The 27,996-nt window shown below is 42.8% G+C and overlaps 2 protein-coding genes across 2 annotated transcripts; one reads left to right on the forward strand and one right to left on the reverse strand.

Moving 5' to 3' along the window:
- The first annotated feature begins 766 nt into the window (after positions 1–766).
- Positions 767–20,627, forward strand: LOC127030918 (olfactory receptor 5AP2-like). Its single transcript, XM_050917611.1, has 2 exons — positions 767–1,656; positions 19,658–20,627. The coding sequence occupies exons 1-2, from the start codon at positions 782–784 to the stop codon at positions 20,625–20,627; spliced, it is 1,845 nt and encodes a 614-aa protein (XP_050773568.1). The 5' UTR covers positions 767–781.
- A 4,766-nt stretch (positions 20,628–25,393) lies between these two features.
- Positions 25,394–26,152, reverse strand: LOC127031285 (olfactory receptor 11L1-like). Its single transcript, XM_050918034.1, has one exon. It carries the CDS (start codon positions 26,150–26,152, stop codon positions 25,394–25,396), a length of 759 nt encoding a protein of 252 aa, XP_050773991.1.
- Positions 26,153–27,996: the final 1,844 nt, after the last annotated feature.

Consider the following 27,996-nt stretch of genomic DNA (forward strand, 5'->3'; position numbering starts at 1 on the left):
AGAAAGGTCTGATTTTAAGACCATAAGGGTCCATTATGGCCTGTGTTATGCAGGACAGATGAAATGATCCAATCTAGCCTTCTGGCCTTTGAAGCTAGGAATAAAATCTATGAATTAAAATCACTGAGTCAGGACTCCTGCATAATACAAGGCAGAGAATTTTTCCCAGTGATTCTTGAATTTATCCCAGTAACTAGCCACGAGTAAGAACATTTTCCATTAAAACATATTTTCTGTAGAAAATGGCTTTATCATAGATTGTGAGTTTTCTCAGTAGAATTACTGTTTTTATAGAAAATATTCAGGATTGTGTAGAAAATGTGAAAAATTAAAATCATTTTTCTCTTTTTGGCCACTGAAAAGTGAAAAAAAAATCTGGATTTTGGACTCCCAATTTTTATTTTTTTCTGGAAAAAAAGATTATTTCCCAGCCAGTTCTACTAATAACTTGTGATTGAATTAGGTCATAATGTTGGAGGCTTTGATAGATGAATCCATGGTATGGCTTCCATTTTCTGGATATCCAAATCCTAATAATTTTAATGGCAATTGAGCATCCAGCCTCCTTGGCTAGTTTGCAAGCACTTTGCCTAAATTTTCAGTCTCAGTTGGACGTATTTTTGCATTTATCAAAAAAGGTAAATAAATGACTTTCATGCTTTCTCCTCCCTGATGCATGTGACTTTGTTCACTCCCTCTGCCACTGAAATACGCCAAGCCATTGGACAAGGGAAATCAGACCGCAGTGACTGAGTTCATCTTCGTGGGATTCTCCTGGCTGATGGAGCTGCAGGCGCTGCTCTTCGCAATGGTTCTGTCCATGTACGCGGTCTCCCTGACGGGGAACATTCTCATCACAGCCATCATAAAAGCCAACCAGTCCCTCCACACGCCTATGTATTTTTTCCTTACCAACCTGTCCCTGCTGGAGATCTGCTACACAACGTCCATTGTGCCCAAAATGCTGGTGAGCCTGGTGTCAGAAAACAGAAGGATCTCACTATGGGGTTGTGCCACGCAGATGTATTTTTTCACCCTCTTTGGCATCACTGAGTGCTGCCTCCTGGCTGCCATGGCCTACGATCGCTATGTGGCCATCTGCAACCCGCTGCGCTACACCCTTGTCATGAGAAAAGGGGCCTGCGCCCAACTGGCCATAGCCTCCTGGATGGTGGGGATGCTAGTGGGCTTGAGCCAGACCAGCTATGTCTTCAGTCTGACATACTGTGGACCCAACAGGATCAACCACTTCTTCTGCGACATCCCGCCCCTCCTGAAGCTGGCTTGCGGGGACACCTCCATGAATGTGTTGGCCGTGTACCTGGTGGCTCTTCTTTTCATAACCTCCCCATTCATGCTCATCCTGACCTCCTACCTCTTCATCATTGCCTCCGTCCTGAGGATGCCATCAGCTGAGGGGAAGCACAAGGCCTTCTCCACCTGCTCGTCCCACCTCATCGTCGTCTTGCTCTTCTATGGCTCCGGCATCTTTACCTACCTCAGACCCAAGTCCAGCTACTCAATGGAGAGCGACAAGCTTCTGGCCCTCTTCTACACGGTGGTGACGTCCATGCTGAACCCCATTGTCTACAGCCTGAGGAACAAGGAGGTCAAGGAGGCCCTGAGGAGGGTGCTCCATGGGATGACATGCCCTCGGTGAACGTAGGGTGTGGTTTCCCAAGGGCACAAATGAATTCCAGTGTGGCCTGGGGAGATGTAAGTGTGTCCAGGGGTGGGTTTATTTTAAAAAAAACAGTTCAACCCACATTTCCAGTCAAGACAGACTGGTCTTTCCTGGCCCGTCCTACAGCCCTTGCACACACAGCAGGTCTCTTCAGCCAGTTCTCCCAGATGGCGGGTGTGGAGAGACCTCTAAGTCCCTTCTCCTGGGTCTCTCCCCCTAAATGAACTGGCCTCTTACCTATGGAGCAAGCAATCTGCAGGCTGTCACCTGATCCCTGGCCTGAGATTCATCCTCTGGGAGGCTGAGCATTAGTCACAGGTAGCACTTAGTCACTTCCCTTCAACAGCCAAACCCCCTTGTTACAGGCACCCAATCACCCTCTGCACTTTTGGAAATCTGCGCCATAAATGTTTTAATGTCAACAAAATTCCAAACATCCTGCAGAGTCTCTTCCCTCAGGAGGTCATGACAGTCATGGGCAACCATGAGTTGTCATCCAATCTTGATTTTAAAATTGTCAGTGATGGAGAATCCACCACAACCCTTGGTAAATTGTTCCAATGGTTAATTACTCTCAATGTTAAAAAACTTGTGCCATATTTCCTGTCTGAATTTGTCTAGCTTCAACTTCCAGCCTTTGGATCATGTTAGACCTTTGTCTGATAGATTGAAAAGCCCAATATCCCTTTTTAGTCCCCCATGTACGTACTTATAAAAGGAGATCTAGTCATACCTTAATGCTATCTTTGCTAAGCTAACCAGATTGTGCTCCTGGAATCTATCACTAGAAGTCATGTTTTCCAATCCTTTAATCATTCTCTGGCTCTTCTCTGAGCCCTCTCCAATCTACTAACAACCTTCTTGAATTCTGGGCACCAGAAATGGACACCATATTCCAGCAGCAGTCACACCAATGCCAAATACAGACGGACAATAACTTCTCTGCTCCTATTTAAGCTTCCCAGGATCATATTAGCCTTTTTGGCCACAGCATCACACTGGGAGCACATGTTCCGCTGAGCTGAATTATATGTTATCATAGAGAAGTATAAAAGGTAATAAATTAATTAATTAAATAAAAAAATCCCAAATCTCACCATGCTCAGCAGTTGGTCAGTCCATAATTCTCCAGCCTTGAATGTGATCTTGAACTCTGTTATGACTATCTTGACATCTATTATCTTTCCCATAGACAACTAACAAGCATATAGTCTCCAGGTGAGATTTTCTAATCTTTCTAGGAGATTTAGACAAACAATTCCCATTGATTTTAATGGGAACAAGGTGATAAAAACCCTTAAGCAGCTTTGGAAACCTCAGCCTCTGTCTAAATGAGATTGTATTTTATATTAGAGGTTAACCCTGAGAGAGGAACAAACAAGAGGAAAAGCATAGTGTGTGCATCTCCTCATTACCTGTTTGTATCGGAAGTGAGTGCAAGATGGTAGCTGTACCAAGCAGACTTCAAGCACTTTAGTCCCCAGTTCAGACAAAGATTGAACATGTGTTTAATTTTAAATGTGAGAATTCCTATTGAGTTCCATGGCACTAAGAATATGCTGAAAAAACTAGACATGTGCTAAAGGTACTTTGCTGAATTGGGGCCTTAAAGAACAACACACAGACAAGGTCAGTAGTGGATTGAGGTGGACTAGGACCTGGATTCCATCCAGCCACAGGACCATCAACAAAGCAAAGAGTTTATGATATTTCTGGCTCAACAGTCTGCCAGTGATGTCCCCTTAACAGATTCCAATAGTCTCTGGCAGTAGGCAACCTCCGTTAAAGCCCAGGGGATTTGCCCAGCGTAGGCACTGGATTCATGGATCCTGTCTTAATCCAGGCCTGATTACAGAGCCATATACACCAGAGCTACTATGGGACTTTTTCCAGTCAAGGACCAATGGTCTTATCCTCAGCATGACAAGTGATGTGCCACATACTCCATCTCTTTGAGTTTTAGATCCCACGTTAGTGAGGTGACCAAATTCCATTGAAATACAGTCCAAATCAGGCAATAATTCCCCCCAGGTCTCTTGAAAATACCAGCCTAAACCAAGATCAGACACCTTTCTGAACAAAGCATTCAAGTTCAACCATAATTTGCTGGGCTGGAGGCAGGAATCACTGGATGAAGTTCACTGCCCTGTGTTATGCCGAAGGTCAGATGAAATAAACGTCAAAATATATGATGGATTTTGCAGACTTTTATTCATTGTCTTTAATGGGTCCTGCTCACCTGAGAAAGCACCACTCGAGAAAGGATGGAAGGACGTGCAGAAAAGGAGTCCTAAGTAACGACATCAGAACTGGATGTTAATGGTGTGATTCAATGAAGTGTTGGAGGCTTATAGGCCATTGTTGCTCAGCTCCTTGCTTAATGGTAGCTGCCCCGGGCAGACTTTCATGCCAAATGTTGCAAGGAGACCATGAAATTGGGGTGCTTCAGTTTAATTTCAGCCAATCTGGACCTTTTTCGCCAAAAGTGCTGAGCACCGACAACCCCAGCCATAACCACTGAGGGTATTCAGCAAAAACAAAACAAAACAAACCAGGTCAAACGCTCACAAATGATGTATAAAAAAGAAGAGAGCCTCAAATTTAGTGGACACTTTGGTAAAAATTGGCTTTCGGGCTTTATTTGTTTCTCAGTTATTCTGAGCATCTGCCGGTCCCATTGGCTTCTTGTGGAGTTGAGTGCTATCAGCAATCTAGAAATCAGGTAGGTTTTCAAGGTATCTCAAAGCCAGAGGACACTTTTGAAGATGATGGCCTAAGATATTCATTGTTCTTATTTTTCATAGATCCATAGGGTTTATGGCCAGAAGAGATCATTAGATGAGCTAGTGTGACTTCCTGTATAGCCCAGGCCAGAGAACCTTGCCCAATTACTACTGGATTAATCCCAATAACTTGTTTTGAGTAAAGCATCTTCAAGACAAGTATCCATGTGATGAAATTAGAATGGTTCTGTAATAATTTCTGCACACTGTGTTTTGACCTGGTCATTGGACCATTTACAAATATTCAGATTTAACTTAATTAAGGGGCAGTAAGGGTAATCAATCAGGAAAGGAAAAAGAATGGCTCATGATAAGCCACTTCTCAGCAAACGCCTGACATCTGATACTGAAAATGCGAGGATAGGTAAAGGCTTGGGAACCAGAGAATCAAACACATGTTTGCAAAATTATAAAACAAGTTGTCTAGGGGAACCAAGTAAAGGAAGCATAGAGACAGGATCCCACTGGGGTGCCTGAAGAAGCCAGGTCATTAGTTAAGCTAGATTATGTGTTGTTTTAAAATTAATAAGTTTTCCTTCTAAATGCCTTGTTCCTAGTTGTCATAGGTCTCATCCCCACTCTGAACTTTAGGGTACAGGTGTGGGGACCTGCATGGACACTTCTAAGCTTAACTACCAGCTTAGATCTGGTCCGGTTGCCACCACTTGCAAGCACTACTTTCCTTCACTGGGTAGCCTTGAGAGACTTTAACAATTTCCTAGTGAACACAGATCCAAACCCCTTGGATCTTAAAACAAGGGGAAATTAACCATCCCCCTTCCTTTCTCTCACTAACTCCTGGTGGATCCAGATTCAATTCCCTTGGATCTTAAAACAAGGAAAAATCAATCAGATATTAAGAAAAAGGCTTTTAATTAAAGAAAAGAAAGGTAAAAGAAAACTCTCTGGGAGAGATTAGCATACCAGCTACTCTCACAGACAACAGATTCCAAACACAGAGGATCTTCCTCTGGGCAAAAACATAGTTACAAAAAAAATACCCAAATACTCAATTTGACTATTCCTCTTATTGCACAAGACAGGTTACAAAGAAACAAATATAAACCTATTTATTTCCTTCACTAATACTCACTACTTAATAAGAGGCTGAATTCTGTGGGGAATTTTCTGGGATGGGAAACACCAGTGCTAAAAATGTGTGCCAGGCATTAGCAGACATTTTTGCCAGGGTAGGTTGGCCCTCTGACATCCTTATCGATTCGGGAACTAATTTCCTGGTAGGAACCATAAAAAACCTGTGGGAAGCTCATAGGGTGAATCACTTGGTTGCCATCTCTTACCACCATCAAACCAATGGCCTGGTGGAGAGGTTTAATGGAACTTTGGGGGCCATGATACGTAAATTCGTAAATGAACACTCCAACAATTGGCACCTAGTGTTGCTGCAGTTGCTTTTTGCCTACAGGGCTGTACCACATCCAAGTTTAGGGTTTTCATCGTTTGAACTTGTGTATGGCCATGAGGGTAGTTGGTGAAGCAGCAGTGGGAGGGGTTTATGCCTTCTCCAGGAATTAACATTCTAGACTTTGTAAGCAACCTACAAAGCACCCTCCGACACTCTTTAGCCCTTGCTAAAGAAAACCTAAAGGATGCTCAGGAAGAGCAAAAGGCCTGGTATAATAAACATTCCAGAGAACGGTCCTTCAAAGTAGGAGACCATGTCATGGTCTTAAAGGCGCTCCAGGCCCATAAAATGGAAGCTTTGTGGGAAGGATCTTTCACGGTCCAGGAGCGCTTAGGAACTGTTACCTATCTCATAGCATTCCCCACCTCCAACATAAAGCCTAAAGTATACCATGTTAATTCTCTTAAGCCCTTTTATTCCAGAGAATTAAAGGTTTTCCAGTTTACAGCCCAGAAAACAGATGACACGGAGGGGTCTGAAGGTGTCTACTATGAAGGAAAAAGTGACGGTGGTGTGGAAGAGGTGACCCTCTCCACGACCCTTGGGCGTCTGCAGTTTATTTCCTTCACTAATACTAATATTCACTACTTAATAAGAGGCTGAATTCTGGAGCTTTCCCACTTTGGTTCAAAGCGAAACTGACTCAGACAAAGGGAACTTCCCTCCTCCCTTTTGAACCATCTTGTCCTTCCATTGGTTCCTCTGGTGTCAGCTAGGCTAGGTGAATTCTTAACCCTTAACTATCTGTTTATGACACTAGTGTTAAAAGAAACCAAACTTTGGTTTCAGAAGGTTGTCTGATTCTATTCATCACTGGTCACAGTGGCAAGTTGATACACAGTAAAGCTTCATATAACACTAATCTCCAAGGCAGTTTGTGTTTAGAATCCACCCTCATTTCCTGCTGACTTCGCAAGCCGCACTGAGCTCCGAGTTAATTCAGTTTAATTAATGTGGACCCGATCGTGAATTTTGTGGTTTTGATTCTGCCAAACTTACTCACCAAAGTAACCAGCACTCACTCAAGTGACCATGTCAACTTTGAGATGGCAAATTGCCTGAGTAACTGATACTTATATGAGTGAGGGCTTCAGGAGGAGGTCACATTTGCAACAAAACTCCATGGAAGATCTGATGGACTTAAGAAAACCCTTCAGACTCAATTCTTCAACTTTTATCCACTCAAGCAATGACTAATCTTTGCGGATGCAGGAAGGAGCACTCTTGGACTTATTACTAGAGCAGGATTGCTCACAACGGTATTGAAAGATTGGTTGCTGATTTTAAGCTTCATGGATCCCCACCTACTAAGGTTGGTGTTCAAGACATGGGGATTCTGTGGTAGTCTTTCTGACTACTGTGAGATCATTCGTACAGGCTTGTGCCCCTACATATGTTCTTTGGTTCATACTTTCAGAAGCCTGACAAGCTACCAAAGAAAGCTACCTTTGTTCTCAAGTAGGTGAGATTCTCTTGATTTTATTAGAGAACTGAGGCTGGATGACACATAAAACTTAGCTACGTTACTCAGGTGTCTGAAAAATTCACATTGCTGAGAGACATAGTTAAGCTGACCTAAACCCTGGTATAGACACTGCTAGATCAATGGGAGAATTCTTCTATCAACCCCTTGAGGGGTAGAATTACCTTTCATCACTGGAGCAAATATCCCTACTGCAGTGTTACAGTGGCACAGCTGGGGTATTATAGTATCTGTAGAGTAGACAAGATGATATTGTAGATAATATTATTCCTTGTTACGAAGACCTTATTGACTTAGCTAATCATGATGAAGGAGGATGCTCTGGGAGAAAATAACAGGCAAAGGGTGTAGATGGACTGGGAACAGAATGCACAGAATTAGGCTATCGTGTTTGCGTGTTCAGTAAGCAATAGTTTTTCTTTCTTTCTTTCTTTTGGATTAATTAGCAAATTGTTGTTGAGATGGTGTACAGAAACAAGATGCATCTCCAGATTTTGGGGAGCACCATGGGAGAAAGGATGAAGGGACTAGTGGGCAAAGGGAACAAAGGAGGCGCAGAGTTGGATGGGACTGGCAAACCCTGGAGAACAGAGTGTTAGGTGACCATGTAGCATGGGTCTCTGGAGTGGTTGGAGAGGGATGTGGGAGGTGACAATGTGCTGCTGATATTAAAGAGGCAGCTGCCAGAAGAACTTTCACTAGCGCCTGTGTGACTGAGGTGGCAATAAGGAGGGACTGGGGATTCAGATCCTTTGTCTCATCAATCTTGGGGATGTTTTCCCACAGTCACAGAATCATAGAAAAGTAGGACTAGAAGAGACATCGACAGGGCTTCTAGTCTAGTGCCCTGCACAGAGGCAGGGCTAGGTATTATCTACACCATCCCTGACAGGTGTTTGTCTAACCTGCTCTTAAAAATCTCCAGTGATGGAGATTCCACAACCTTCCTAGGGAATTTGTTCCAGTGTTGAACCACCCTGACAGGAAGTTTTTCTTAATTTCTAACTTACATTTTCCTTGAATAATTCAAACTCATTGCTTCTTGTGTTGTCCTCAGTAGTTAACAAGAACAATGTATCACCCTCTTCTCTATAACACATTTTTACATACTTGAAGATTGTTACACGTCTCCTCTTCTCAAGATTAAATAAACTGAATTTTGTCAATCTTTCCTCGTAGTTCATGCCTTCTAGACCTTTAATCATGTTTGTTGCTCTCCTCTGAATTTTCTCCAGTTTGTCCACATCTTTCCTGAAGTGTGGTGACCAGAACTGGACATAGTGCTCCATCTGAAGCCATATCAGTGCTGAGTAGAGTGGACAAATTACTTCTGTCTTGCTCACAACACTCCTGCTAATACATCCCAAAATTATATGTGTTTTTTTGCAACAGTATTACATTGTTGATTCATATTTAGTTTGTGATCTACTGTGTCCCCCAGATCCTTTTCTACAATACTATGTCGTAGGCAGTCATTTCCCATTTAGTATTTGTGCAATTGATTATTCCTTCCTCAGTATAGAACTTTGCATTTGTCCTTATTGAATTTCATCCTGTTTACTTGAGAGACCATTTCTTCAGTTTGTCCAGATCATTTTGAATTATAATCTTGTCCTACAATCACTTGCAACCCCTCCCAGCTTGGTATCATCTGTAAACATTGTAAGTGTGCTTTCTATTGCATTATCCACATCATATATGAAGATATTCAATAGAACTGGACCCAAGAAAGATCCCTGCAGGACATGCCTGTCCAGCTCGACAGTGAACCATTGATAACTACTTTCTGAGTATGGCTTTTCAGCCAGTTCTGCACCCTCTTACAGTATATTTGTCTAGTTCAGTGGTTTTCAACCTGTGGTCCACAGATCCTTGGGGGTCTGCAGTCTATGTCTAAGATTTCCAGACGGGTTGGTGTGATGGGTTGGATCACAGAAACCCCCTTTGGGACTGCCACCTGATGTACCTAGACTACCTCTCAGCTTGGAAAAGAGGAGACTAAGAGGGGATATGATAGAGGCATATAAAATCATGAGTGATGTAGAGAAAGTAGATAAGGAAAAGTTATTTACTTATTCCCATAATTCAAGAACTAGGGGTCACCAAATGAAATTAATGGACAGCAGGTTTAAAACAAATAAAAGGGAGTTCTTCACACAGCACACAGTCAACCTGTGGAACTCCTTGCCAGAGGAGGTTGTGAAGACTAGGACTATAACAGTGTTTAAAAGAGAATTGGATACATTCATGGAAGTTAAGTCCATTAATGGCTATTAGCCAGGATGGGTAAGGAATGGTGTCCCTTGACTTTGTTTGTCAGAGGGTGTAGATGGATGGCAGGAGAGAGACCATCTGTTAGGTTCGCTTCTTCTGGGGCACCTGGCATTGGCCATTATTGGTAGACAGGATACCAGGCTAGATGGACCTTTGGTCTGACCTAGTATGGCCATTCTTATGTTCTTATGAGCCTGTTTTCCCTGCCAGCTTGGGACTTCAGTCCTTTGCTTGTTTGAGACAGACACACTTGCCTGCTGCAAACACAAGTCTAGGTCTGAACCACATCCCCCACAAGCTGCAGGCTTAACTGCAAACAGCTTAAGAAGTACTCCTGTCTCCAGCACTCAGATACCCAACTCCCAGTGGGGTCCAAACTCCAAATAAATCCATTTTACCATGTATAAGGCTTATACAGATGTAATCCTTTTGCCAGGATGAGTTGATAGCAGCAAGGGCCTGGTTTAGTACCTAGGGATTCTCTTTCAACAACGCAACACATGCAAATTGGCTTGAGCCCCTGTCATGGTATATTTCCCCAATCTGAACCTTAGAGTCCAAAAAATGGGGTACCAGTATGAATTCCTCTAAGCTTAATTACCAGCTTAGATCTTGTAGCGCTACCACCAACCAGAAATTCCAGTGCCTGGTACACTCTGGTCCCCTCTAAACCTTCCCCGGGGATCCCCAAGACCCAGACCCTCTGGATCTTAACACAAGGAAAGTAAACCCTTTCCCTCACCGTTGCTTCTCCCATGCTTCCCCTCCCTGGGTTACCCTGGAAGATTGCTGTGATTCAAACTCCTTGAATCACAACACAGAGAAATCAGGTTTGTTTCCCCCACTTCCCTCTCCTTCTCAGGCTTTCCCTCCCTGGGCTATCATGGAGAGCTAGACAGATTCAAGCTCCGTGAATCTAAAACAAAGGGATTCCACCCTTCTCCCCGCCCTTCTCCTTCCCTGTTAAGTACAGACTCAATTCCCTTGAGCCTCAACAAGGGGAAAAAAATCAAATAGGTCTAAAAAAGCAAAACTTTTAATAAAAAGAAAGAAAAAAAAGTAAAAGATGTCTCTGTAATTTAGATGGTAAAAGTTACAGGGTCTTTCAGCTTATAAAAACCAGAAAGAAAAGCCTCCTCCCAGCAAAATTACAATTTAAAATACTTCCAGCAAAATATACATTTGCAAATACAGAAAACAATCAAAAGACTATAACCACCTTTCCTACTTAATACTCACTATTCTGAATATATAAGAGACTGTAGCAGGGAGATTGGCAAGAAACCTGGTTGCATGTCTAGTCAGTTTCAGGACCCAGAGAGAACAAAGCAAAACCCAAAAAACACAAACAAAGGCTTCCCTCCACCAAGACTTGAAAGTATCTTGTTTCCTGATTGGTCCTCTGGTCAGGTGTTTTTGGTTCCCTGTTTGTTAACCCTTTACAAGTAAAAGAGACATTAACCCTTAACTATCTGTTTATGACATGCCCCCCAAATCACAGACAGTGGGGAACCTCACTGGCTGTGATTTCTTTCTAGAACTTTAGAATAAACAAATTAATACAACACATGCACCTTTACATGTACTATTAAGTATGTAAACTACAAGACTTTCTACATTTTAAAGACAAATTTTAACCAGTGGATTCTGGGAAACTTTCACGATAGAGTGCATCAGCTACTTTGTTAGAAGCCCCTGAAATGTGTTGAATATCAAAATCAAAATCTTGGAGAGCTAAACTCCATCGAAGCACTTTTTTGTTGTTCCCCTTGGCAGTATGAAGCCACTTTAGCACAGCATGGTTGGTTTGTAGCTGGAACCGCCGTCCCCAAACGTATGGGCGTAGCTTTTCCAGGGCGTACACAATGGCGTAGCATTCCTTTTCACTGACTGACCAGTGACTTTCTCTCTCAGACAGTTTCTTGCTGAGAAACATGACAGGATGCAAGTTGTGATCCGGTCCTTCCTGCATGAGAACTGCTCCTATACCACGCTCAGATGCATCTGTGGTGACTAGGAATGGTTTGTCAAAGTCCGGGGTCATTAGCACAGGGTCAGACATGAGTGTCGCCTTAAGCTGGGTAAAGGCCTTCTGACACTCATTAATCCATTTAACTGCATTCGGCTGGGTCTTTTTGGTCAGGTCGGTCAGTGGGGCAGCGATTTGGCTGTAGTGTGGTACAAATAGCCTGTAATACCCGGCCAAGCCTAAGAAGGATTGGACCTGTTTCTTTGACTATGGGACAGGCCGCTTTTGGATAGCATCCACCTTGGCCTGTAGGGGGTTTATGATTCCTCGACCCACCTGGTGTCCCAGGTAAGTCACTCTGTTTTGCCCTGTTTGACACTTTTTGGCCTTAACAGTTAGTCCTGCCTGACTGATGTGCTCAAAGACCTTTTCCAGGTGTTCTAGGTGTTCGGGCCAGGAGTCAGAAAAAATGGCCACATTATTGAGGTAGGCAACTGCATATTCTCCCAATCCTGCTAGTAAACCATCTACCAGCCTCTGGAAGGTGGCAAGTGCATTTCGCAGCCCCAAAGGAAGCACATTAAATTCATACACTCCCGCATGGGTGATGAATGCTGACCTCTCTTTGGCAGGTTCATTTAGCGGTACTTGCCAGTACCCCTTGGTTAAGTCTATTGTAGATATGAATTGGGCACGTCCCAACTTCTCCAATAGCTCATAGGTGCCTGGCATTGGATAGTTGGCTGAACGAGTTACCGCATTTAGCTTACAGTAGTCCACGCAAAAGCGTATTTCCCCATCTGGTCTGGGCACCAGAACCACTGGAGATGCCCATGCACTGGTAGATGAGCGGATTATACCCATCTGTAGCATGTTTTGGATCTCCCGTTCTATAGCAGCTTGGGCGTGAGGAGACACTCTTCTAATTGGGTGAGCATTACCTGTGTCAATGGAGTGGTATGCCCGTTCAGTCCGTCCTGGGGTGGCTGAGAACAATGGGGCGAAGCTAGTGCACAGCTTCCTGATCTGTTGCCGCTGCAGATGTTCCAGGGTGGTGGAGAGGTTCACCTCTTCCACACCACCATCACTTTTTCCTTTGTAGTAGACACCTTCAGGCTACTCAGTGTCATCTCCTCCTTGGACTGTAAACTGACAAACTTCTAAGTCTCTGGAATAAAAGGGCTTGAGAGAATTAACATGGTAAACTCTGGGCTTTAGGGAGGAATTGGGAAATGCTATGAGGTAGTCAACAGCTCCCAGGTGCTCCTGGACCGTGAATGGCCCTTCCCATGATGTTCCATCTTATGGGCCTGTTGCGCCTTCAAGACCATAACCTGGTCTCCTACTTTGAAGGAAAGCTGCTTGGTATGTTTATCACAAGGTGCACAGTGATGCTAAATCAGGTCCACATTTCTCGAATGATCCATCATATGTGTGTGATAATTAAAATTAATAAGTTTCCTCAAAAAGTGTTAACAGTTGGCCACTGTGCCTATTGCAACTTCATCAGTGGACATCAGGGAAAAGTGTGGAACTGCTGCTGTAGACTGTAAATGTCACTTTCCAGGCGTTCCAGGCATTACACCATAGCTTCAAACTCTGGACATCCAAGGAAGAAGATTCATAAGAATATTGAGGTTAATAGTCTATTACCTTGCACTTTGTGCAGTATTCTACTCTATTCTACTAACTGGTACAGATGGGTCTATTCTACATGATGCTAAAGTAGCACATATTGGTCTACTTTATTCTATTTATTCTATTCGAATTAGAATAGATGGGTACATTCCATTCTATTAACTAAAACAGAAGAGTCTATTGTATTCTAGAACATATGGGTCTATTCTATTTTATTCATTTTGATTCTAGTCAAGTCTAGTCTAAACAAGAACACATAGGTATATCGTAATCTAGTCTAGTCTAGTCTAGTCTAGTCTAGTCTATTTCTTCCTTCACATTGGTAACTTGGCATATTTGCAAATAAAGAAAACCAATTAAAAGGCTAAACCGCCTTTCTACTTGCACTTACTACTTGAATAGAAAATTAGAGCCTGTAGTACATCTGGTCACTCTCAGATCCCAGAGAGAACACAGACCAAGAACAAAGAACACACACAAAGGCTTCTCTCCACCGAGATTTTAAAGTATCTTGTCTCCTGATTGGTCCTCTGGTCAGGTGTTGCAGGTCACTGTTTGTTAACCCTTTACAGGTGAAAGAGACATTAACCCTTAGCTATCTGTTTATGACAGGCATCCAGTACACATAAGGTGACAGTAAAAAAAAAGCTGAATGGGCTCCATGGTTGCCGTGCTATGGCGTCTGCCAGGGTAATCCAGGGAAAAAGGGCGCGAAATGATTGTCTGCCATTGTTTTCCCAGAGGAAGGAATGAGTGATGACATTTACCCAGAACCACCCACGACAATGATTTTTGCCCCATCAGGCACTGGGATCTCAACCCAGAATTCCAAGGGACGGGGGAGACTGTGTGAACTATGGGATAGCTATGGAATAGATACCCACAGTGCAACGCTCCGGAAATCAACACTAGCCTCAGACCATGGACACACACAGCCGAATTAATGTGCTTAGTGTGGCCACGTGCACTAGACTTTATACAATCTGTTTTACAAAACCAGTTTATGTAAAATCGGACTAATCCCGTAGTGTAGACGTATCCAAAGTTCCACTACTGCAGGCCAGCCGACAAGCTCTGATTCGGCCAGTGCCCAGCATTTGCACAGGGGTGTTTCACTGAGTCAGACATTGTCCTCTGACCAGGACACAAGAGATGAAAAGGAAGAGTAGCTCACCATGGGATGTGGTGGATTTTCCAAGTGGCGTGGTGGATTTTCCTTCAGTTGGAGTCTTTAAGTCAAGACTGGACATTTCTTCCTAGAAGATACAACCAGAAGTGATGTGCTTAGTGCAGGAATCATGGGGTGGGAATCTCTGTCCTGTGTTGTACAAAGGTTTGGCAGAATTCATTTTTCTAAATAGTTCTGAGGGATGATATCAATGCTTTCTGAAACATTTTTTAGATTGTTATTAATTGAAATTTTCACAGTTGTGTGAAATTATGGAGGGGTGGTTTATGCCTTATGTCCCTTGCAGTTCATGTTTCAGGATTTCAGCCAGCTGCCTCCAAGGGTTAGTAAAGGATTTTCTCTCTCTCTCTCTCAGGTACTGGGCTGGCTGATTCATGCTCACATGACTTAAGGGATGGCTTTCCATTGAATGTGCTGGTGCCTTGTCATGACCATACAGGCAGTGTACCCAAACAGTGTCTGGAATGCTGATAAAGTGCTTTGTAGATAATAAACCTGGACAAACAATATTCAAGGTTCCATCTAGATCTGGTCAAAATTGATAAGTATTTTCCATAGGGGCAAACAAGCAAATTAAATATTCTTTTTTTTTTTTAATATATATTGACAAGTTCTTGGATGATAGAAAAATGCCTTTTTGTTTGTTTGTTTTTCCATTTTGAGGATGTTTCCTACTCTTTTCCCCTTTCTACAGTAAAAGAAGGAAGTGAGAGGAAAAGGGTAGAAAAGAATCAAGAACAAAAAAGAAAATCTGGATTTCTTTTCATTTGTAAAATTAAAAAAATAATTTAAGAAAGAAAGAAAGAAAGATCATTTCACACGCACACAGAAAATCATTTCATTCGGTTAACATTTTTTCATGGATTTTTTCTGGTGTTTTTACACAGTTTTCACTGAAAAAAGATGAGATAGAAGAAAAAAACTGATTTCATTTTTCAGGTTTGAAAACAAAATAAAACTTTTTCAGTTTTAATTTAATCAATGAAAAGCCGATGCCCTACAACATTTCTATTTATTTTTTAAGATAAAAAAAATCAATTTTTCATGAGAAGAAATGTTTGTTGAAAAACACAACCAAATCAACAAAAATGCCTGCCTCTGGGTATAACTTGTGAGTGAATGTTGGCACAGAATACCTGCCAATCTGAGCTTGCTGCTACTGCTATCTTCACCTCACGGCCCCTGCAAACCAGCTAGTGCTCATTACACACACACAGGGCACATGTGGCCAGTCACAAACAATGATGTCTTCACACTTCACAAGGAACGTTGTTATATGGGCTAAACCCAGCTGATAAGGACCAGATTGGGCCAGGCAACAGCACCAGGCTCACAGGGCCCTTGGAGGTGGGGAAGTTGGACAAACACAAAGAAATGAACCCAGAGCCCCAGTCAACAGGGACAGTCCTCACCCATCTGGGGGTTTGATAGTGCGCTAGGAGATGTGTACTCATAGAACAGAGGCCATTCTTGGGGATGGCCTGTGAAATGGTCATTGCAAAGGGACTCAGCATATGGCAACCTCGGAGAGAATCTGCTTTGCTGCTACTAACCACACAGAACAGTATGAAGGCAGGGAGCTGCTACAGTGAGTGTCCCCACAAATGATAGCAGAATCAGGGACTGCACCATCAGTCTCTGGTGGCAAAGACAGTCCTTGAGATGCCTTGAAGCTTTGGCAAATGAGGGGAATGATTAGAAAATGGTTATGGAGGTAGTCACCAGGTGGCGCTGTTAAACATTGTTTTAAAAGTTTTTTATTTGCCTTTGCTTGTGAGTCTCTGAAGAAGTGCTGTAGGGCTCTTCAGTTTGTGACTCAGTTTCTTTTGCGGTGACCTGTTGCAAACTGCAGAAGAGTTTGCTTCCTGTCATAATGTCCATAAATAGAGTCAAATATTGGGATAGAGCTGCTTCTTTGGAACAGACCTAGGTGCATGGGTCAAGAGCCCTAAAAGAAGGAATTTCATGCATGTTGTTTCTTTCCACCTCTGTTCCAGGACTGGTTCATGTAGTGTCAAGTTACACTAAAAAGTAATCCAGACTCCACATCACTGGATTCTCCTCCAATGGGAAACCAATCACCAAGTCCCGGTTTCTGCTATCATTCAGAAGAGGACAGAGAATATTGTCAAACAAATAAAGATGAATAATTAATAATCATATCAAAGTTCCTTGGGGTAAATATTTCCATTGGGATTGGATGTGTGTATTTTGAATGTGTGTGTGTGACAGAGAGATTTCCTTTCAAACAAAGCCTTCACTTGCAAACTACAGATTAAATTAACACTCTGTACCCTTTGTTTTTGCTAAACTGCATGACCTGAAAAACCAGTCTGACAAGCTTCACTTTTCTTAGCCATTCTTACATATGAAGTTTCTCCACTGAAGACAAAGCGACAACTGACATGCATAAAGATTACTCAGCAGTGTCAGTGGCTACAGGACCAGGCACTCCATGAGCAATGTGTTACATTTCAACCATGCAGATCAATGATCTCCTACTGCTGGGATCAGAAAGGGGAGTTCTCTGGGTGTGGGCAATTGGTTGCATTAGGACAGTTGTTTGTACTGACTGCACAGAACACACAGCACTAACTCCCCAGGCTCAGCCCCTTTGGAGGTGGAACCAGGGGAAACTCAGCCTGCTGTGGAGAAGGATACAAATATGTGGTAACCTCTGCACTGTGCAAATAGAGAGGAAATAGCATGTTCTAACACAGCACACGGCAGCTGCTTATCCATTCAGGTAGATGCAGGTGTCTTTGCTGAAAAGATCCAGATTTTGCAGAGAGAGAGAGACAAGAACTTCAGCTTATGAATCTATGTCCTGGCTGCTGAACACAGAGAAACAAGCTTGCTTCAAGCTTCAGCTGTCGTGTGGTTACAGGTGAGCACCATCTTCCTGACTGCGTTTCTATCCCACCTTCCAGACAGGGGCATGAATGGGCTTTGTGAATATAAACAGTCTTAGCCTCACCTTCCCACAGCAGTGACAGTCAGTGTTCATAGCACCATTTAACAGTGAGAAAATTGAGATACATGTCTTGCGAAAGGTCCTCAGCTAGCGATCTGGTCCACTGAGTCCAATGGAGTTATGGTTCATTCACTCCAGCCAGGGCTCTGGGTCAGTGTGACTAGGCCAAAGCCTGGAGTATCATAGTGGGAATCCAAACAAAGTGAAGCAGAAAGAAAGGACCATAATAACAACATGTAAAATGTAAAGAGGAAATTAGCAGGATGGCAAAGGGTGGCTTGGCCTTTGAAGAGAGCTGGGCTCTGCCCCCACCTCTGCCTTGTCCTCTGAACCCAGCCTTTGAGTTTAGGTTTGGGTGACAAGACGGTAGCTCGGGGTGGGGCTTCCTAAAAGAGGGAGGCAGCTGAGCTCCCCTGATCAGATAGATGTGGGGAGCTGTCAGAGAGCTGGGCCTGACACTCAGGGAAAGAGGAAAGGGCTGCAGGGTGTTTTCTGCAAGGGATCCAGACGGGAAGCAGAGTCAGAAAGGAGTGGGAAAGAAACTCTGTCTAGCAACAGTGAGGTGTAGGAGCAAACCCTGGAGAGGGAATGAGAGGATAAGGAGAGGCTTGCTGGGAGATTCTAGCTCTGAGTGAAACCCTTATTTCAGGTCAATAGAGAAGACCACAGAAGGAGAGGGTGATTCAAAGGCACCAACAGCGGAAGTTGGTTTGATGGAGGGATGAGGGGGGAAGTGGAGGCAGCAGCAGGATCTGATAAGAGAAAAAGTTCGACTGCCAGAGGGAATTTGAAGAACAAGTGGTCTGAGTTAAAAGCAAGCAGCAAACTCTTTCAGTTTGTCTGAAGCAGGAAACTACAAGACTCTGTGGATCCACTGAACTCTCAGGGAATAATGATAAGGACTAGAGTTGGTAGGAAATTTTCCAACACTCAGTTTCATCAGAAAATGGCAATTCGTCAGAATGAAATGTTTCATAGAATCATAGAAGTGTTGGGCTGGAAGGGACATCAAGGGATCAGCTAGGCCAGCCCCCTGCACCTAGACAGGACCAAGTAAACCTAGCCCCTCCCTGACAGATGTTTGTCCAACCTGGTCCTAAAAACCTCCAGTGATGGGGAGTCCACAACTGCCCTTGGAAGCCTAGTCCACAGCTTAACAACCCTTAGAGAGAGAAAGATTTTCCTAACATCTGACCTAAATCTCCCTTAAAGCAGACTAAGCCCATTACTTCTTGTCCTACCTTCCGTGGACATAGAGAACAATTTTTTCCCATCTTATTTATAACAACCCTTAACCTATGTGTAGACTATTATCATGTCTCGCCTCAATCTTCTGTTCTCACCTTTCTTCATGGGTGAAGTTTCCTAAACTCTTTATCATTTTTGTTGCTCTCCTTTGGACTCTTCTCATAGTTCTCCACATCTTTCCTAATACGTGGTGCTCAGAATTGTACCCCTTACTCCAGCTAAGTCCTCAGCATCACCACATAGGGTGAGACAATTACCTCTTGTGTCTTACATATGACATTCTTGTTAATACTCCTAATCATTTTCACTGTCCTTCTATGCACCTTTTCCAGTTCTAATCTATCTTTTTTTTTTGAGATATGGCAACCAGAACTGCTCTCAGTGTTCAAGGTGTGGGTGTACCATGGATTGATATATTAGCAAAATAATATATTCTGTTGTGTTATCTATGCCTTTCCTTATGGTTCCTAACATTCTGTTTGCTTTTTTGACTGCTGCCGCAGATTGAGTGGATGTTTCAGAGAACTATTCACAATGACTCCAAGATCTTTCTTGAGTGGTAACCGCTAACTTTGACCCTCATTTTGTGTGTATATTTGGGATGATGTTTTCCAAAGTGCAATATTTTGCATTTATCAACATTGAATTTTATCTGCCATTTTGTTTCCAGTCAGTAATTTTAGTCAGATCCCTTTGTAACTCTTCTGACATCTGTTGTCTCTATCATCATTATTTTCCTGAGAACCTCTCCACTGCAGAGACACAGAAATAATTTTCCAGTGCTCCTCTCACAGAGTGCATGAGACACATGCCCCGATGTCTAAGTTTAGACAATCATGTAAGACCTGGTCACCAGGAGAGGGAAAGGAGATTTTGCATCTTTATGGAATTAACTGATGATGCTTGATGAACTGTTAACACTGTGTTCTTCTGATTTGATGGCAAAGTTTTTTTTGTTTGGTTGTTTTTTTGTGTTCCTAATGTCAACCCATGGCCAACACAGAATGGAGAAATCAAACGACCATCACAGAATTTATCTTCCTGGGATTTGGGGATCTCCCTGAGTTGCAGATCCTTCTCTTCCTGCTGTTTCTAGTGTTCTACATTGCAACCATGGCTGGCAACGTCCTCATTGTTGTGCTAGTTGTGACTGATCAGCACCTTCACACCCCCATGTACTTCTTCCTCGGGAACTTGTCCTTCTTGGAAACCTGCTACACATCCACCATCCTGCCCAAGATGCTGGCCAGTCTCCTGACTGGGGATCGGACCATTTCAGTCAGTGGCTGCCTTGCACAACTGTTCTTCTTTGGTTCTCTGGCAGCTACAGAATGCTGTCTTCTAGCAGTGATGTCTTATGATCGGTATTTAGCGATATGTAAACCCCTGCACTATTCAGTTCTGATGAATATCAGGTTTTGTCTCCTGTTGGCTGCTGGTTCATGGTTCAATGGTTCTTTGGCTACTACCATCTTTATATTATTCATGTCACAGTTCATATTCTGTGGCCCGAATGAAATTGACCATTTCTACTGTGATTCCGGCCTATTGGTAAATCTTGCTTGCGGGGACACACACCTTATGGCATTGTTGCTTTCTGTCCTAGCCTGTGTATTCACTCTGCCTCCATTTCTACTAACCTTGACATCCTACGTGTGTATCATCACCACCATCCTGAGAATCCCTTCCATTACTGGGAGGCAGAAAGCCTTTTCCACCTGCTCCTCTCACCTAATTGTGGTGACAATTTTCTATGGGACCATAATGATTGTCTACATGCTCCCAAAACGTGATACACCACGAGTGCTAAAGAAAGTGCTCTCTCTTTGCTACACAGTCCTCACTCCTCTGGTAAACCCTCTGATCTACAGCCTGAGAAACAGAGACTTCAAGGAAGCCTTGAGCCAAGCAGTCATTAAATACGTGGCTTTCACAAAGAATGTAGAGATGGGTAGATAATAGCTAAGGGCCAATTTTTCAAGGTGTTTAAACACCAAGTGGGATTTTGAAATCAAGATACTTTTGAAACTCCCATGAGGCACCTAAAATACCTTTGGAATTCTGGCCTTTAGCACGAGGTTTTAAAAGCTTCCTGGGTGATTTGGGCAAAAAGCCTCTACTGAAATTAATTTGAAAACTCCCATTGAAAATCTCAGAACACATCTTAAAAAAATAAATGCAGATAATCTTCCTGGATCTACTGAGCTTTTATGGTCCCTCCCTTTGTCCATTTAACAGAGGGCACAAGAAAGTGAGGTTGTGGACAGCTCTGTCAGCCTCTCATGTTCGGCACTGACACATACAGGATGATGGTGTCTTTTCTCTTTTGAGGTGACTAAACATTCACACTGGGTGAGGTGTGTATGTGGCGTCTGAGAATGCGCAGAGCTGACAAGTCATATAAGCGACACTAACCACTAAATATCAAAGCAAATCCCTGGCTGTAACCCCAGCTGTACATTGTTTCTCTGTTGTTTGCAGTGTTGTTGTAACCATGTTGTTTCCAGATATTGTTTCTCTGTGTTCCATAATAAAAGCTTGTAATCAATGCCAGAGAATGTCATACAAATAAAACATAAGGAATGATGTTATCATCAGGTTGGTTGCTTCAAATGATATCTTATGCCTCTAAAGACACAATAGGGTATCCAAACGGAGCTCAAGCCTGTGTTGTCCAGTTAAGGAAAAGGACCAGGCTTGGAGATGGCCAGACATTTTTCCCCACCATGGAGGTTTAAGTAGGCACCAATCATTGTGAATAGAAAATTTCCACAACATTTTTATTGCCAGGAAAAAAAAAGTGCATATTTCACCAAAATAAATAATTGGGCAAAATAAAAAAAATTAACAATTGCTAGATGTAATATATTCACCACCAGCTCCCTTGACTCTTTGGAAGGCAGGAGAAAGGCTCACTCATCCTTTCCTCAGGCCACAAACTGAAAGCTGCTGTTTTGCTGGGAGATTGACCTACATTTGAATTAAGACACATGCAGTAAATGGTCTGAATTCCTGGAGTCACGTGACCAGGTATTTTTTAGATGAAGTTTCTAGGTCTTTTTTAGATACAAGGAAAAGCTTGAAAATGGATCTCAAGTGTAACTGGGACAGTGATATCTACCTGAGTGTGCAGAGAGCCTGAGACAATAGCTCTCCAAGGACGGAGTTGACCGGAGTGTAATCAATGCAGCACCTCCTGTCTGAGTCAGTGGAGAGACTGAGACAATCACGCTTTGGGGAGGGGAGAAGCTGTCTTAAATGTAACCAACACAGCAATATTGGCCTGAGTGTGCAGAGAGCCTGAGATAATAGCTTTCAATTGGGGGAACTGCACCATCATGTCAATGGAGTGTTGGACCCAGTAACCTTGAGAGGACCCCACCAACCATATCTCAGCACAGGACACTGTGAGTGTAGAAGGAGGTGAAGATCACAGTGGGCCCAGCCTCACACACATCCCTCCAAGGCCAGTGGGTCCAACACTCCATTGAGATAAATAGTGCAGTTCTCCCCACTGAGAGCTATTGTCTCAGCTCTCTGCACACTCAGGCAAATAACACTGTGTCAGTTACACTTGGGAGCCATCCTCGAGCTTTCCACTATAACTTAAAAACCTAGAAACGTGTTCTTAAATTAAAGCTGAGATTCTGCTGTAACCATGTCCTTTGGAAATTAGTGCTTTTATCTCAATCAAGTATAGATTAAACCCCCTAAGCCAAGAAGCAGCTTTCCATTTGAGGCCCAAGGAAATGGGAGGGAACGATGAGTGAGTCTTTCCTCTGCCTTCCCATAGGGCCAAGGGAGCTGGTGGATGGATGATCTGCACATTTAGGTCTGACCTCTCAGACCAGGATGGAGAGGCAGAGCAGAGGAAGAATGTCTGCAGTTAGACACGTGTGACTGGCCTATACCAGCTGACCTGGACTCATGGGGTTTAGGCTGTGGTGGTGTTTCATCGTAGAGTAGACTTCTGGGCTTAGGCTGGAGTCTGGGTTCTAGGCCCCTGAGAGGTGGGAGGGTCCCAAAGCAGGGACTGCAGCCCAAGCATGGAAGTCTGCACTGCAATTAAATATCCCAGCAGCAAGTGTCAGCTGGCACCTTCCAGCCATGAGTGTCTAACTGCAGTGTAGACATACTCTCAGGGAGCAGTCAGCCAGGTTGACCAAACCTAGGAGGGCAAAGGAAGGGCACAAACTAAGGGCCATATTATCCAAACCTCTCATGTGGCGGGTGACGAGCTGTGTCAAAAATCTGACCCAGGAGCTGCTGGCTGATCGGTGTTTTTGAAAACCTGTCTCTTTTCCTTGCCAAAATGGGAGTGAAGCTTTTTTGGGAAATCTGTCCTCAGCTGTAGGTGCCAAGCTGCTGGAAATCAGGCCTTCCAGGTGGCATTTTCAAAAGCACCTGCGTGGTTTAAGAGCCTAACTCCCATTTCTAAAGTCATTGGGATTTGGGCTCCTAAACAGCTTAGTGGCTTTTGGAAAATCCCACTCCATCTAACAAGCTCAATGCTGAAACATCCCAGTCCAGGAGATGTGCCAGGGAACATAAGAGGGTGCAGAATTCTGTCTCTGTGTAGGTGCCCTCATGACTGTCTGAGCATCTCCCAAACGTTAATGGATTTTCTTCACACAAACCCCCTGTGAGGTCGGAGAGGATTACGCCCATTTTACAGATAAGGATTGAGGGCATAGGGAAGATTGAGGGACTTTCCTAAAATCATACAGGATATTTGTAGCTGAGTTGGGCACAGAACTCAAGCCTCTTTAATCCCCACTTAAGCTTAAACCCAGTCCAGGTCATCATCCACTTGACCAGTCCAATAGGAAAAGATGCAATAAATTCAAGGTGAAGAAACCTTAGTATGGCACACATCATCAGACAGCTCAATCCTAGACAGAGCTAGGCGTGAGGCAGAGAATATTCATTTGTTTTCCCCACCCACACTTGCCTCCCCTTCCAAACTCAGCCAGAAAATCTGCCACACCTGGGCCTGAAACTAGGGCCAGTTTCTTGAAGTTTCCTTCTCAAGGAAAAGAAAAAAATGGGTTAGAATGAAAACAAACATGTAGAACTGCTCAAATTTTTCATTTGGAAGCGGAAACAATGTTGGAAAATGGCCTTTTTAAAATGGAAACCTTTCATTGAAATTGTAGATTTTGAATGAAATATTCTGCTTTTATCATTGAAAATGCATTATTTTTATTGTTGTTGTTGTTATGTTTGTTTTCCCCACTCTCTCCATCCCCATCCCTCTTTATCCATGATGTCCATTGGGAGTGACAGGGGTGCATTTATCTCATTGAGAACTGATTTTTTCATTGCAGAAGATTCTCAAAAAAACCTAAAATTGAGCTGAAAAAGGCTGTGAAACATCCCCAGACAAGAATGACACAAAATGAGCATATTAATTGAATTAGTATTCTTGTATTGTCATTTTTAATCAAAATATTTTAATATGATATATCTATAGAAACTGATAACATTCACTTCAATTTTTATTGTATGTTTAAAATTCATTGACCCTGGAATTGTTTTTGCAAGTTCTTTTCCTGCCAGCGCAATCTTAGCTCTCTGTACTGAATCTTGTTCTGATGTCTCAAAATCTGACATAGACATCACGTACGTCACACTTATTATCAAACCCTTAAAATGAATACAAAATTTCATTCTAGTAGCATCCTGAGCTTCAGTGAAACTGCAAATATTAGTCCTGAAACCGAGTGAGCGATAGAACAGCCAGTGTGTCCCTGATTCACAAAGTGTTTCTCAGGCTGTTAAGGAGGGAGTTAGTACACAGAAGCAGACAGAAAACACTTTGTTGAGGTGTCTGAAAAAAACGGTTAATTTAAGCACACAATTCATCCCATTGTAGTCAAGTGCTTAAAATCAACTGTTTCCTTTACCTTCCTGTATAATGGATTACATATTCAATGATCCCCTCAATTTTTCCAAATAATGGCCAACTAGAACCTGCTTCACAGAATCAATAAATCAGCTCAGATTCCCCCCAGTCAGAGCTGCTGAGGGGGATTTTTCTGTGAAAATTGTTGAAAGAAAACAAACTTCTGATTTTGTCTGAATATTTCGACTTGTTTCCGTATTGTTGGTTGATTTTTTTTTCAGTTTTGGCGTATTCCCCCATCCACTTTCACATTTCACTTTGCCCACCTTTTTTCCTAGTGAAAAGAACCTGCACTTTGAGTTTTTACTTCTTTCCCCTGGAAACGTGCATTAATAATGGCAAGGTGAGGACAAAGTGTTACTTTCCCTCCCTTTCATTTTTTTCATTTTCATTTCAATATTTTTCTGGTGGAAAAAAAGGTCTGGTTTTCCATCTTTCTCTGTAATTTATTATTGTCAGAAAAGTGAGATACAAGTCTGTTCCTTTTCCAATAAGAAGAAATATTTTCTCTCAGCTTTAAATCTTCTTTTTACTTTTTTCACATTCTTACAGGCTAAGAAATTGAAGTAAAATGGGGGGAAAAAGTCTCCCGCTTGTTTAATTTTTTCCATTCAAAAAGTGGGGAGAAGAGTAAAAATAAAGGTAAAACTCCATCTTTTTCACTTTCCTTATTCAATTAAAACATTAAAATGTTTCCAAAAGTGTCCCCTTCCCCCATTTTCTCTCTAAGGTGGAACAAGCAGGTCAGACTATCTCAAGTCTTGTGAAAATACAAACGTATTCACTGCTTTTAGCAGGGCCTTCTTGACCTCTCTGTTTCTCAGGCTGTAGATGAGTGCATTGACCAGGGGTTCAGAACAGTGTAGAAGACCGAGAACACTTTGTTCAGGGCTTTCAGTGTGTTGGTTTTGGGGAGCAGATACACAATAATTATGGTCCCATAGAAAATTGTCACCACGACGAGGTGAGAGGAGCAGGTGGAAAAGGCCTTTTGCCTGCCGGTGGTGGAAGGGATTCTCAGGATACTGAGAATGATATAAACATAACACGTCAGGGTAAGGAATGGGAGCTGGGTGAATATTGAGGCCAGAATGAGGATGGCGAGTTCAGCCAGATGCGTGTCACTGCAGGACAGTTTTATTATTGGGTTGAAATCACAAAAGAAATGATCAATTTTATTGGGGCCGCAGAAAATGAATTGGGATATCAGGGAGGTGATTATGGTGCTAGCCAGAAACCCACTTACCCAAGAAGCAGCTGCTAGCATGGCACAGACATTGCCTTTCATAAGGGCTGCATAACGCAGTGCTTTGCAGATGACTAAATACTGATCATAAGACATCACAGATAAGAGATAACACTCAGCAAGTACCAGGAAAGCAAAGAAATAATATTGCAAGAAGCAGTTTCTGATTGAAATGGTTCTGTCCCCAGTCAAGAGACTGGCCAGCATCCTGGGCAGGATGGTGGAGGTGTAGTAGATCTCAAAGCAGGACAAATTCCCCAGGAAGAAGTACATGGGGGTGTGAAGGTGCTGATCAGCCATAACTACCATAACAATGAGGATGTTCCCTGCCATGGTCACAATATAGATCACTAGTAAGAGCAGGAAGAGAAGGGTCTGTAATTCAGAGATATTATTGAATCCCAGGAGGTTGAACTCTGTGACGGATGTTTGGTTTCCCTGATCTCTATTCACCATGGTTTTATCTAGGGTAAAGGCAATACATGATCAAAAAATAAAGATTATGATTTACTTTAAATTTTCTTTCTCGTCGCTTCCCCTCCCATCATTAACCTTTCTTGTGTATTTAGATTTAGAAGGCAAATAACCTCTAGGGCCTCTGCCAATCTGCCCTGGAGGAAAATTCCTTCTCAACCCAAAATATGGCAATCAGCTAAAGTCTGAATACATGGGCAAGACTCACCAGCCAGCACCCAGGAAGGAATTACCTGTAGTAACTCAGATTTCACCCCATCTAACATCCCATCACAGACCACTGGGTATATTTACCTGCTAATAATCAAAGATCAATTAATTGCCAAAATTAGGCTAGCCCATCATACCATCCCCTCCATAAAATTATCAAGCTTAGCCTTTTGCCCCCACTACTCCCCTTGGAAAACAGTTTGCAGTCACTGCCACCATCCTGGTCAGGTTGTCAGTAATAGATCCCCACTGCTATAGTCTTATTATTTGAGCATGGAATTACTATCCATAGAGATTCTATGATACAGTTTGGTTCTATGCTTTTTTTCACATATAGTGCCACTCCCACAACAGCACCACTTGTTCTGTCCTTCCAGTATATTTTGTATTCTGGTATTACTGTGTCCCATTGATTATCCTCATTCCTTCAAGTTTCTCTGATGCCTATCATATCAATATCCTCATTTAATACAAGGCACACTAGTTCACCCATCTTATTATTTAGACTTCTAGCATTTGTATGTAAGCACTTTAAGATTTTATCACTTTTTTAGCTGTCTGCCATTACATGATGTAATTGAATGAGAGTCTTTTCATTTGACTATTCCTACCTGTATTTTGTCATCTTCCATCCCCTCCTCCTTACTAGGACATAGAGAATATCCATTAATAGACCCTCCCCTAAGGCATGTCTCTGTCTGAACCACTTGCTCCTCCATACCTGTTGGCTTTTCCTCAGCCCTTAGTTTAAAAGCTGCTTTACAACCTTTTTAATGTTAAGTGCCAGCAATCTGGTTCCATTATGATTTAGGTGATGCCCATCCTTCTTGGATAGGCTCCCCTCATCCCAAAAGGTTCCCCAGTTCCTAATAAATCTAAAACCCCTCCTCCCTACACCATTGTCTCATCCACACATTGAGATCCTGCAGTTCTGTCCCTGAGTCTGGGACTGGAAGCATTTCAGGGAATGCTACCATGGAGGTCCTGGGCTTTAATCTCTTAACTTGCAGCCTAAATTTGACCTCCTTGATCTCTGTTGTATCCTTCCCTATGTTATTGGTACCTACATATACCACGACTACCAGCTCCTCCCCAGCACTACACATAAGTCACATGAGTTAGTCATGTTGTATCACAGGGCTTCCTTCATTTGAGAAGAGAAGTTATGTCTTGATATGGTGGATATAGGTAAAATCACATCAACCATGATCTTTCCCCTTTCTACTAGGGTTAACCATGACCAGCAAACATGTTAGAAGGTGTTGCTAAGGTTCACATTCAAACATGTGTTATTGAATGAGAATCTGATATTCCCAGTCTAGCCAAATATCTACACTGATCAGTTTCATATAAGCCCCTTCCATATTTCTTCGAGGTGCCTTCCTTATAAGACTCATTGATATCTCATATCCAATGTTTGCTGGGAGTTTTGCCATTGACTTAGGAATGTAGGACACAGCATTGAAAGGGCCCTACTGAGTCATGAAGCCCAT

The sequence above is a fragment of the Gopherus flavomarginatus genome, chromosome 11 (genome assembly GCF_025201925.1).
Source record: "Gopherus flavomarginatus isolate rGopFla2 chromosome 11, rGopFla2.mat.asm, whole genome shotgun sequence".
NCBI lineage: Eukaryota > Metazoa > Chordata > Testudines > Testudinidae > Gopherus > Gopherus flavomarginatus.